Consider the following 12,083-nt stretch of genomic DNA (forward strand, 5'->3'; position numbering starts at 1 on the left):
GTAACTGTGTGTTTTCATTTATTGCTCCCACAGCTTCAAAACAAGCATATGCACTGTACTGTCTGTTTTTCTATAGAATTTCATATAATTTAATAAGTTAAAAAAAACAAATATATATATATTATATCTGGCAATGTAATGTATTTTCTACAACTCTCTAACAACACTTTTACCTTTAATGTATATTGCCAAAAAAAAAAAAAAAACAGCATAGGGAAACAATATAATTCATTGATGGATGGTTAGTTATAAATAAAAGATGCTGACTTAGCATTTGGATTGGTTGTATAGGCACAAGACCCTCTCTGGGGCCCGTTAATGCGCAAGTACTAGCTTTTCTTGCCTCCCCCCCGACTCCCCCTTCTCTCTCCCCCTTAACGCATCCTCTCCATACATCCTAAAAGAGACCAGTATGCTGACATCATTTTACATTGTAATGTGCTACTTTGGGCTGATAAGCAGTGCATAACAGTATATATATATATTTAAGTATAAAAAAAAAAACATGCACTGCTTTGTAAAAATGCCGACACCATACTTGCTCATCAAGAGGTCCAAGTTCCGGGATAAATAACAGCAACTGCATGTTAAGATATTTGCCCCGACAAACATGTATGGTGTGTTCTGTTGGCTTCAGTGGTGCAGGAGGTGCACATCAGTGACTGCTTAAATAATGCACATTGTTTAAAGAAGAAAACTATAGTATACTTGATACTGTACTGTATATTGCAGTGCAATTGTCCATAACCCCTGAGTCACACTTCAGAGAAGACAGGCATACAACTAAAAGTAAGAAAACTTGTCACACCTTTTGTAATAATGCTGTATTACACTAATAGCTGCAGAAGAAAATGTCATATAGTCTGTTCGTATGCAGGTTCAGGCCCTCTAAATGCAAGAATGAGTAAATGTATCCCACACAGGCTTTAGGCTCTAAACAGGCTCTGACATCAATAACCAGGTTCATCAGTGGTTGTATCCATGTGGCCAGTATCACGCGAGATCTTCAGTCCCAGCGGAGGAAATTCACAGTATGTGTTTCCACTGCGTTGTCGGTGCTATACAACAACTTCAGCAACATCGTTTTCCCGTCACGTCAAAGTTCTTCATACTTCAGGTGCTCGCACTTGCACAGTGGCAATAAGGACACAAAGCAGCTCAGGACCCTGCTTTTGGCTCCCATTATTGTTTCCCAGTCACAGGCTGCACCGGTCAGCTGCTTGAACAAACATATCTTCGCTCACCAGCTGCCAGCCCGCCTCGGTAACAGCGATGTGCTGCGCCCGTCCAGCATTTACAATCTTTAGTCGAAGCGTCCATCTCTCCTCGCCTGCTACTCCGCAGTGTAGTGAGAGTGATCAATCGCGTTGCACTTTGGCAGTGAGTAAAACAGGAGCTGCTCTCTGCTGACACTCAGCGTTTGGAGAGACAACCTTTCCCCCTTCAGACTACAAGCATGAAAGAGTTAGAAGAGGCTTGACAGAGCTGTTGGCAAATGCTTGTCTATAAACATTTCAAGATCCTATCAGTTGGTGGACATAAATTTCCTTGGCAGTACATTTGTCCTGGCCCTATGTGGGAAGGTGACCGATGTCTGTGGCCTTACATCGCCCCTCTCTCTCTGTCTCTCTCTTGCTTTCTGCACAGGAGTACTGGTAGTGGAGGTTTGGTGGCTTGTGACTGTCACCTTGTCTATCAGCTGACCTATTTTGTCTTTTTTTCTGACCCATGTTCTGGAGGTTGTGAGACTGCCTATGTGTTGCTGCTGCCACCCTCACCTCTCCTCATGCCAGAACAAAAAAAAAGGATTGGTTTCCAGCCTGGACTTGCTCAGTATCTACCTGGACACTCATCAACAATGCTCATCTCCCACAGATCCTTTAACTGAGGAGCAGCTGACTGGAGTCATATGGTGGGTTTCTGCACAGACTGGCGAGTTCTGGTGGTCGTGGCCTGGTAGCCGAGGACCCGGTCTGTCCACGGCTCTGCAGCTGACACGAGAAAGAAAGCTGTTTGTTGTGATGCACTGATGTCTGGAGTGCTGGTCATTGGAACCTGTCTGGTGTGAGGTAGGTCTGTCAGCTCTTCTTGCTTAGTGAGTGATGGCGGCGGATGGGACACACCTCTCTGTCTCTGACTGTCAACATCACCGGGGCCTTTGTTTCCTGTTCAGGAGTGAAGCTGTGAATGTGCTGTAGAGTGGTACACTGGTGCTCGTCTCTGACAGTGCCAGGTTTCATGACAGAGGGGGTCACGCCGAGTTCACTCCGGCTGACCCAAGTCTGGTGGCCCGCGCCGGTGCCACCAACTGCGTGGGAACATAAAAAGCTGCAGCTGAGTCACAGGAAGAAATGCAGAGCCCATTAGAGTGCAAAGCCTTGGTGAAATAGAAAGTTGTTTGGATGCTGTAGTGCTGCTTCTATCACAACCAGGTGGAGTGCTTTAACCAGCATCCCTGCAGATTAACTAGAATTTAGTTAAAAAGCTGCAGACTAAGTGACCGAGGAAGTGCTGTCCTCATATAGGGGCAGTAATCTCCACTGGGTTGAGTAGGTTCATCGCTGGGCATCTGCGTTTTTAGACTGAATGAGTGATGATGATGATTATAGATTCAATGCTGTTTTGATAGAGCTACTGTGAAAATATGTCACCATTGCTAATACACTGGCAACTGCAGGAAACGGATTCTTATTTCCCTGTTTACTGCAAAAGACAGTGTTTTATCCACATGCACAATGAAAGAACACCTTATTTCTATTACCAAGCCACTGCAAATTAACAATACAGATGTCTGTGCCAGCATGCTGATAAAAAAAAAAAATCTCAAAAAAGAAAAAAAAAAACAACTGCTACTTAGTAATTACAGCATTACAACCCCGATATCAGAATACAGTGCTGCTGAAAGGTTTATGGCCTTGGAAACTCTGGGTCTGAGACAGGTCTGTGGAATCCCGTGGTGTTGAGGTTGGAGTCAGAAGGTGACGCCAAGGAAGAAGAAGAGGGGGAAGAAGTTTCAGTTGGAAGAAGGATCAATGCTGACTGTTGCTGCCCTGTGATCTGTTGCTGCTGCTGTTGTTGTGACTCCGTGTGTCTCTGTACAAGCAGTGCAGTAAGGCTGTCCTTGACGGGTGCATTCACATTGGCCAAGCTCGTAAGAGAGTCTTTGGGTTCCTGAACGGTGCTCTCCGCTTTACTGTTAGGGCCCTGAAGGAAGAGTTTCACAAAGTAAACACTGAGTTGTCTGCACTGCAGGAAATTGATTTGTATGCACACTGAATTTTTGCTTTTTATTTCTTATAGATCCCCCCATGTTATTGAAATACACAAAAACATCAGTGTAATTACAAAATAGATTGAATTTGCATACCTATTGTGAAATAACAGAAAAAACTCTGAATATCCACACAATGTTAATACATCTTTTTATGAAAGTAGTTTTTATCAAAGCAATTTTCCTCTTTTATTTGTATAGATGAAACTGTTGAACTTAAGTTTAGTGCTGAAAATATATTTCTAAACTGAGACACAATGGGTGAAAATTAACTAAAAATGTATAATATTACATAGATTTGCTTATTAAATGAGAGATGGGTTATTAAATAGTTTTTACACATACAAATATATGTTACTTAAGTTAAAGAAATAAAATAAAATACACATGATGTCATATAAAATGAAAGCAAGAAAACATATCCTAACTATTTTTTAATTAGCACTTTTATTTAGATTATTTTCTTTTGTTATTTTACTTTTTTTTGGCACCCTAACTGCCAGATTTGAAAAAAAGAATGTTTGTTTTTTTTGTGAATCAAGTTAATTTATTCACCCTCTGTATCTATTTACTGTTTCATTCTGTTCACCAGTTTTTTTTTTAGTATTAATTATGTGGCTTTATATGTACCAGAAGACATAACTGCATTAATACAAACTACTAAATGTAAGTTTATTACTGGAAATATATGTCTTAACTTTAAATAGATTAGCTTATTAAATGAGAGATCGGTCATTTAATTGTTTCTACACATATAATTATCCGTTATTTAAAAAACCCACATCATCTCTTTTATTTAGATGACCATTTTCTGTTATTTTACATTTTTTGGCACTCTAGTTACCAGAATATTTAATTTTTTTGGGGTGTAAAATTCTATTCAGTAGTACAAAAAAAAAGCAAAAACAAGCCTATGGGTCTCAACGTGATGCAACGCAATTCTCCGTGTACATATGTGAAAAAGAGCCAGGCTCCCTTTGTAGCAAACTGAATCAACATCCTTACTTGAGTTGCTGTATGGCTGAAAAAATGGCTTGCAGTCAGAGCAGCTGGCTGAACCTTCACAGCAGGTCTGTGATAGTCTGGACTGGCAGTCACAGTGCTGTAGGCAGGAGGTCCCAGAGTCGGCTGTCTCTGCAGCAGCTGCAGGATGGTCTGAATGTCTGATATCAGCTGAGACTCCAGCCTAAAAAAAGAACACCCCCCCAAAAAAAGTGAGTGAGAAGGACAAAGGCGCGGGCACACTGTAAGATGAGATGAACGCTTAATTCTGACAAGTGTGATACTGGCTGAGTGTGATAATGGCTGAAGACACACTCTGTTGTACTTCGCTGAGCACTAGATGGAGCTTCTGCTCCTCAGCAGTGGACAAATGAAGAGATGGCGAAGGTGTGGAAACACATTCTGTCAGAGTAGTAGACAAAAGACACTACTCCTGCTAGGAGCGATAATGAGCTTTGTGTGGGAGGTGTGACTTCAGCGTTTATTGTGGAAATGACTGCATTATACTTGTTTGGCCAATCTAATTATGACGAGTTTTCATCCAAGCTCTATATTTAGGGCAAATTGGGTAATGCTGAATAACCTTTTAATTACCTCCATCCTATCTAATATATACGAACACTGAGAGTCTTTTTATACTTGAGGTTATATAGGATGAGAGATAAGCAGCAAACTTATATTTTTCTTGGCCACTGCTAAAAACACATTTGCCTGTCATATGTTTAAAGACCAGTCAAAACACAAAAGCACATAAATGAGAGAAGTGCTGCTCATCCTGCAGCCAGGCGGCATTAGGGGGGGAAAAAAAACAAGGTCAGATAAGGTACAGTGGATAAAGTGTCTTATTTGTGCTTAATAAAATGAGCTAGCCCAGTATTTCAGGCACCCTGATGCCATCTCTCTTCCTCTGTGATAATTCCAGCTAAAAATACCACCTGCTGTTCATTTGTGGGTCTGTTTCAGGTGGCTGCTGGCTGCAGATGTGTTGCCGAAACGACGGCCAATGAGCTTTTCCATCACAGAAAGTAACGAGAATAAAATGTGGAAAATTTGGGGGAAGGTAGCGCGCTTATATTTATTATTCAGTATAAGTTGGTTGTTAGAAAGTGGCTCATGATGTGTTGCTTCTCTCATTATAACATGAGACACACTTTATTCTCAGTCGTGAGTTTTTTTGAGCACTACTTTGAAATACAGCACCGACTTCCGCACCAGTTCAAGTTTGATCTGCTTCAGTTCTACGGTGGAAAATCCTGCTTCCAGTAGACCCACCCTCCCACTCCAGCAGCTCCTGCCAGCTAGTTAGTCCTCCACCTACTCATGCACATTCTGTGTAGCTTACTTTTTATCAGTGTGGGAGGTGACAATTAAAAAAACAAACAAAAAAAAAAACATTCCATGATCATTAAGTGAAAGTAATAAGAACAATTAGGTGGAAATGTGCTGATAGGTGAATAAGAATAATCACATCTTTATCTGTATTACTTTCTTGGAATATGACCACAAATGTCCGGTAGTCTGGCTGCAGAAGACATCTTGAGTAATTTATCAAAAGAAGTACACATGAGTCAACTTTAAAGAACAGACTCTATAAAAAAAAAAAAAAGGATTTGAGGTTTTTGCTGCCTCAGTCGAGTCAGCAAATATCAGGTTTTACTCCGCCCAACCAACCAGGTCAGTCAGACTCATTCTGGCAACGCAGATTTCCTGCTTCACTCAATTATGTATGAAAAGGTGTATTTGAGCTGTAGTTGAAGTAAGGTACTGGTTCAAAGATACCTCTCCTGTGCTTTGGTGAGGGCGGTTTACTTTCGTACAGTCCTTCAACTTCAGATTACATTCTGTCCCTTTAAACTTTTACACTTTAGTACAGGTGCAGAAATTAGGTTTACTTTTTTTGTGCCTCTGACGTTACCACATGCACGTATCTTCAAAATCTTTCACTGCAACTCAGCTGCTGTTGCTTTGAGTAGAATTACAGAGTAAAGAAAAGCTCAAACTCATCTATAAAAAACACAAAAAATACTGAAAATCTGTGCAAAATGTGTCAAAAGCAAAAGTACTCGTGCAAAAAAAAAAATGCTTCATGCCATTTTATATTTTCTATTATTTGCTTTATTGTTATCACAATTGTTTCAATTACAGTTGTCCTGCACATAGCCCGAGAGAGGCCAGATAATATCCACTATTATTAGATACAGCCTGCAGGTAAGTCTGCTAAACCAGGGGTGTCCAATCCTGGTCCTCGAGGGCCACAGTCCTGCATGTTGTAGATGCTTCCCTCTTCCAACACACCTGATTCAAATAATCAGCTCGTCATCAAGCTCTGCAGAAGCCTGATAACGATCCTGATTGGTTGAATCAGGTGTGTTGGAAGAGGGAAGCATCTAAAACGTGCAGGATTGTGGCCCTCGAGGACCAGGACAGGACACCCCTGTGCTAAACTGTTCCACTATGTGCAAACAGCTTGTTTGCAGCACTATGAAAAATAGGGACAAAAAAAACAAAACAAAACACTCTAAATCATGCAGGTGCAAAACCTGGCAAAGTTCACATTCTGGGCTAATTCACAGTTTAAGGCAGTAAAATGAAAATCAAGCGTCTGTATGCTGACTTTAAAGCCACGTACCTGTTTAAATGCTCTTGAAGCTGACCTAAGCGTTGTTCCACCTCCCCGTATGTGAGTTCGCTGGCAGAATTATCATCCTCTCTCAGGTCCTGGAACTGTGCTGACTCATCCAGGTAGTCTGTAGGCTTCTTACAGGCCCATTTATCACAGCACAGATCTGGAGAACCAAACCAACACGCATGCTTTACATCCTACAATGTGGGTCAGTACAACGTCATCACTACACAAAAAAGCCCCCCACTAAAATAGACCGTAATTAATCTTTACAAGAAAGCTGCGTGTAGGCTCTTTGTTGTAATTTATCAACCATCGGTACCAGGAGAGTTATTATTGCAGTGTTTTGCTGCAAACTAACCCCGCTGTTATCTCTGCTGGGCACACGGTAGTATTCCGCCTGCTGTCCAGTGATATGTGTTGATCCTCTTTTGTTGTTTTTACAGAGAGATGGTTGGTTCTGTGATTAAACTATCTCGCGGAGCAGTCTGTGCAGAAGGACTTTGAGCGTGTTGACTCGTATAGATCAAGTATAGATTCTGTCTCGCACTTAGCTTAGTTTTCCTTTCCATTCTCTAATGTGTTGTTCTGGATAGTGAGTCTTATCAAAGGAATATGCGATGTCCTTAGGAAACCCTCGGACTTTCAGATTGGGTGCTCAGCTAGGGTAAGTGGATGGTAAGTTATTGTAGTGTATGTTAGCTCTTTGAGCCAGTCTCCAAAGACACTCTGGATTTGGAATCAGCACTTTTCTGATTTTATTGGACCAACTAAGGCTGCAGATCGATGCGTACCAGAACACCATAAGAGATGCTGCACAGTTTATTCTTTATGACTGAAGATGCACGTCTTCAAAGCTTGGCCCTGTTTATACAGGATGACGCCATATTTTCAGTCTCATCTCTCCTCAATGTTTCTCTGCATCTCAGTCACATCTCTGTTGTGGAAAAATAGGTCAGTTGATTGGCTAGCGTTGAAATGTACCTGATGGGCACAAAAACACTGAAAAGATATGAAGCCATGAACTGCAGTAGCCCTGCAGTAAAAACTTAGTGAAAGTTTTACTGTTCAACTTTTACAGACTGTTTACAATAATCGGATGGTGATTATATTAAGGTATTTTCTTCTGATTCAAGACAGCCGTTGTATTTCCCTTTTTTTTTTTTTTGTCTCACTAATTTGGACGAGCTTATGCCTCCACACTTCCATCCTTTTCACTCCTACTAATGTGTTCAGGATAACATTAGCACTACAAGAAAAAACAGCCTCCTCATTCATTTCAATGAGACTACCACATTGGCACATCAAACATATTACTTGGTAATGGGATAAGTATTGACTTTGTGAATGTTGCGATGGCGAGCCAAAGCAGTTTGATTACTTTCCAGAGATGTAGCATCGTATCTCGCAGTGTTATAATCTGCTGTGCGGCATTGTGGTAAAAGACAAGGATTTAAACTGATAAATTTGTGCTCAAACCAGCCTTGGAAGTCAGGGAAGACCTCAACCCCCTCCATAACCATGCCCATTGAAGTGTCAAGGACATGATCCCTCACTGGCTTCCCACTGCTGCTGTGACCCTTTTGTCCTGCATGACCCAGTAACCATAACCTCAAGTTCTTCTCATAATAACTGTAACCATCGGGTTCTCGTGATACCTACAGTCCGCTGTAAAACATTGTCTGTTACCTTCAAAGGATGGTCTTCTGTCCATGCTGTCTCTGACAATAAGATCTGAGTCTAGGGCCGGGACGTTGAGCGAAGAGGGACCCAGGACGACTGAACTTCTCTTTAGGCACGAGTTAGACTCTCTCTCCCTTTGAATGTCTTTTCCCACTTCCTTGTTTTCCCCTGCAGAACGGCAATCAACAGGAGTCGGTGGAATAACACTATATTCCTCAGAGAATAGGTGTTCTGAGTCGGCACCACTCACCGAACAATAACAAAGAATACATTTGCAGCCACAAAGCGAGCTGAATAAGGCTGTACTGATGCACTGTTGATTAGTTTCTACTGACCTTTAGATAGATCTGAAGTGAAAGAAATTCTTCTTTTTATACTTTTATTGCCCTCGTCGTCTGAATCGCCGCCTTGGACACTGGAGGGCTGCGAAAATTAGAATCAGTTAGTTAATGAAAAAGTGGTAAAAAGCTAATTAATTCTAGATTGCTTAAAATTAATAGAATCTAATGGAATTTTGACAAATGACAACGTGGATACTCGTAGGTCCCAGATGATTATTTTCATATTATCTACCTTGGCAGGCTCATCTCTGAGGTTGAAGGTAAGCTCCAGGTTATTAAAGAAGCAGTCTGCAAACTCCGGGTACATGTCCAGCACCTCCAGCAGATCTTCTCTCTGGATGGTGCTCAGGTCACAGTAACTTAGAGCTCGCACATCAGCATTGGACTTTCCAGGCTTGGCAAATAGATGGATCATCTCTCCAAATATGTCATTTTTTCCTGGTGACACACACACACACACAGACAATGCATCATCTCAACAGCCTAATTAGCAACTGGGAAAAAAGTATTGATTTTACCTGCAGTGGCTTCTAAAAGTAGCCATGCGTATTATTGAGAAGAATTTGTGTTGTCTTGTCTGTGGGGACTTATCTAAATACTCCCCGGCTTCCACTAAAGGGCAGCAGACATGTTTGTTTTGGTGGATAATGAAAATCAAACAGCCTTTCCTCTCTGTGTGGATGTTCTCCCAAGGCCTGTGCGTCAGTTGTCTTTCTATCTTTGATCCATTATTTATGCTGAGGAATAACTAGTAACTCAAAGCAACTTTGATGTGAGGAAGGGGGGGGAGAAGCAGCGTTTGATTGTGATTGACACACTTTACTTGCTGAGTGCTTCAAAGCAGGATATTTGTGTTGATAATGGCGACCACATAATGAAGACAGTTCTTCGGCAAACTTCCATAAAGTCGTAAAATTTTTTCAAACTGGGGGAATAAAAAAAAGATTCCTCTGCTGAAATAAGGGTCCATTTTTGCAAAAGGGACTTAGAGGGCTGGTTTAAAGGCCATCATGAAAAATCCCTTTGTTGGTGAGGGGGTTCACTAAATGCCAGCAGTGTAAGCAGGGGTTCAGGAGGAAGAGATATGATACGTTGGCTGCCAGTGTTCCTCTCACAGCATGCACTGGACACCTTTCTACCGCAGAGGAAAGCCTCACACAGAGTAGCGTATCTCTCCCCCACATGCAGCTCTCACCACAAGGATTTAGATGGTCATTAGTGTAAGAGACTAATTCTTCACTTGCGGAACAATGCTACCAGCGTTGTTGGAGTCAATATCATTACAAGAGACAAATGTTTCAGCACTGAGGGGCTGACCACGGCCATGTAGGTGAGAGAAAGACTAGGAAATATACAAAGAGTCCACAAACGAAGCGGAGCAAAAATGCTGCTGATGGAGCATTGTGTTTGTACAAATGGGCGGATCTATGAGATGAGCGACTCTTCCGGCGTGTTTGTTAATAATGCGTTTCGTGTGATGCAGCAACTTTTGCTAAGCTTAAACCTCATTCTGTCAGGTGCAGCTTTGGAGAGCATTCATCTCATGAATAATGGTAAATTTAATCCAGGGCTTTGGCCTGTAGCACCTGGTAGCGGTTCACCCATGAAGAAAAAGATAAATACTCATTACTCTAATAAGAAATAATGAGTATTTATTGTCATTATAGCACAAGAGCGAAGAACAATTTCAAATTTGGAGCCGGCAGGTGTTTTAGCCTTTAGTTGCCTTTTACAGCCTCTTTTTAAAAAAAATAATCCTCATTTTGCAGCTTTAACTCATTTACCAGCGCTGTCAAACACATGGCAGATATTTCACCGTGCTCTTTCAAAGAGCCAGGCAACCTTTCATGGAGCCACTTAATGTCACAGTCTCCAACCTGTCACAGAAACACCCCACTACTTCCACAGAAAGCCAAAGGTGGAAACCCACATGGAGACACATTCTATGTGTTCCATTTATTTAAACAATTTTAACACAGACTTACATATTTCATCCCCTGTATGGCCAAAACAACAATGTGTTTTGAGTTCCATGTGGATATCAGCATAGTTTTGATGCTCACTCGTTGCCTATAACCAGACTCATAAAATGAAGGAGTTAAAAAAATATGGACTCGAATCACTTTTTACTTTTCCAAAGTGAGACTTGATCAAAAATTGTGGGAAAAGGCTTTTTTAGCTTGTCTGATGCTGACATTCAACACACAATAAGTTGAGAGATCTTCCTTACAATAGGGAGGGGAGGCTGACTTTTACAGTTGATGGCTTATCTTGGTGGAGATGGAGGTTTTATGTGCAACAGAGACTGCCACAACATCCACAATACTAATGACAGACGCTGGCAAAAAGGTCAAACAAAAACAATCTGTCTTGACTCAAAGTGCTTGACTTTTCCTATACGACTGCATCACAGTCTCTCAATTAGCTTAGCACCCCACACCTTGGTTACTTAATGCAATTGAGACGCCGTATCAGATTAACTAAAGAATTAACCCCTGGATGTCGCGACACAGCAGTAACGTAATCAACAAGAGGATTGTATTTACCCAGGATCGCTACCACTATATCGTCTTTCAAGATCTCAATTGAGCCACGGGACAGAAAGTAGAGGGCAGTGAGCACGTCACCGCCGTGGACCAGAGTGTCTCCAGGAGGCGCGTGAGTGGTTTTGAAGCGCATGGCCAAAGCCCTCAAGCAGCCTTTGGTGGCTCCTTGAAAGGCTTTGCAGTTGTGCAGAAGATTTCTGTTGAGGTGAAGGCAAATATCTGCCTGCAGGCAGTCAGGAAAGCCTTTTAACACCTGTGATGCAGAGAAAACATGTGAGTAAAATGCTCAAAATGTAAGTTTGATATTCTCAAAGAGATGCATTTCATAATCATGCTCCCCTGTGGAGGCTGGATGCAGCAAAAGTGTTAAAACCAATATACTTTTGTAAAGATAGTTTACAGTTAGGCCTGAAAACAGCACAGAGATTTCGACATGTGGTATAAAAACAAACATGCTATGGAATAATAGATCCATTAAACACAGTCAGGGCCACAAACATCACATTACGTTTCTTAATTGATGGCTGATGTAGTCATAAATCATATTTCACTAGCAAGGACCACACCATCAATTTGAAGCTTGATTGTTTATTTGATGCAAATGAGCGTTATGTTGG

The 12,083-nt window shown here is 41.5% G+C and overlaps 1 protein-coding gene across 1 annotated transcript in view; it reads right to left on the bottom strand.

The window, feature by feature from the left end:
• Positions 1–2,757: 2,757 nt before the first annotated feature.
• Positions 2,758–12,083, bottom strand: part of kcnh7 (potassium voltage-gated channel subfamily H member 7) — a 42,448-nt gene continuing 33,122 nt past the window's right edge. The window contains exons 9-15 of the mRNA XM_008288401.1: positions 11,467–11,719; positions 9,153–9,358; positions 8,915–9,002; positions 8,586–8,747; positions 6,903–7,059; positions 4,277–4,457; positions 2,758–3,204 (exon numbers count right to left, since the gene is read on the bottom strand). Coding sequence (XP_008286623.1) covers positions 2,908–3,204; positions 4,277–4,457; positions 6,903–7,059; positions 8,586–8,747; positions 8,915–9,002; positions 9,153–9,358; positions 11,467–11,719 — 1,344 coding nt within the window. The 3' untranslated portion in view covers positions 2,758–2,907. The remainder of the gene's footprint in view (positions 3,205–4,276; positions 4,458–6,902; positions 7,060–8,585; positions 8,748–8,914; positions 9,003–9,152; positions 9,359–11,466; positions 11,720–12,083) is intronic.

Source organism: Stegastes partitus, unplaced genomic scaffold (genome assembly GCF_000690725.1).
Source record: "Stegastes partitus isolate 25-593 unplaced genomic scaffold, Stegastes_partitus-1.0.2 Scaffold557, whole genome shotgun sequence".
Taxonomy (NCBI): domain Eukaryota; kingdom Metazoa; phylum Chordata; class Actinopteri; family Pomacentridae; genus Stegastes; species Stegastes partitus.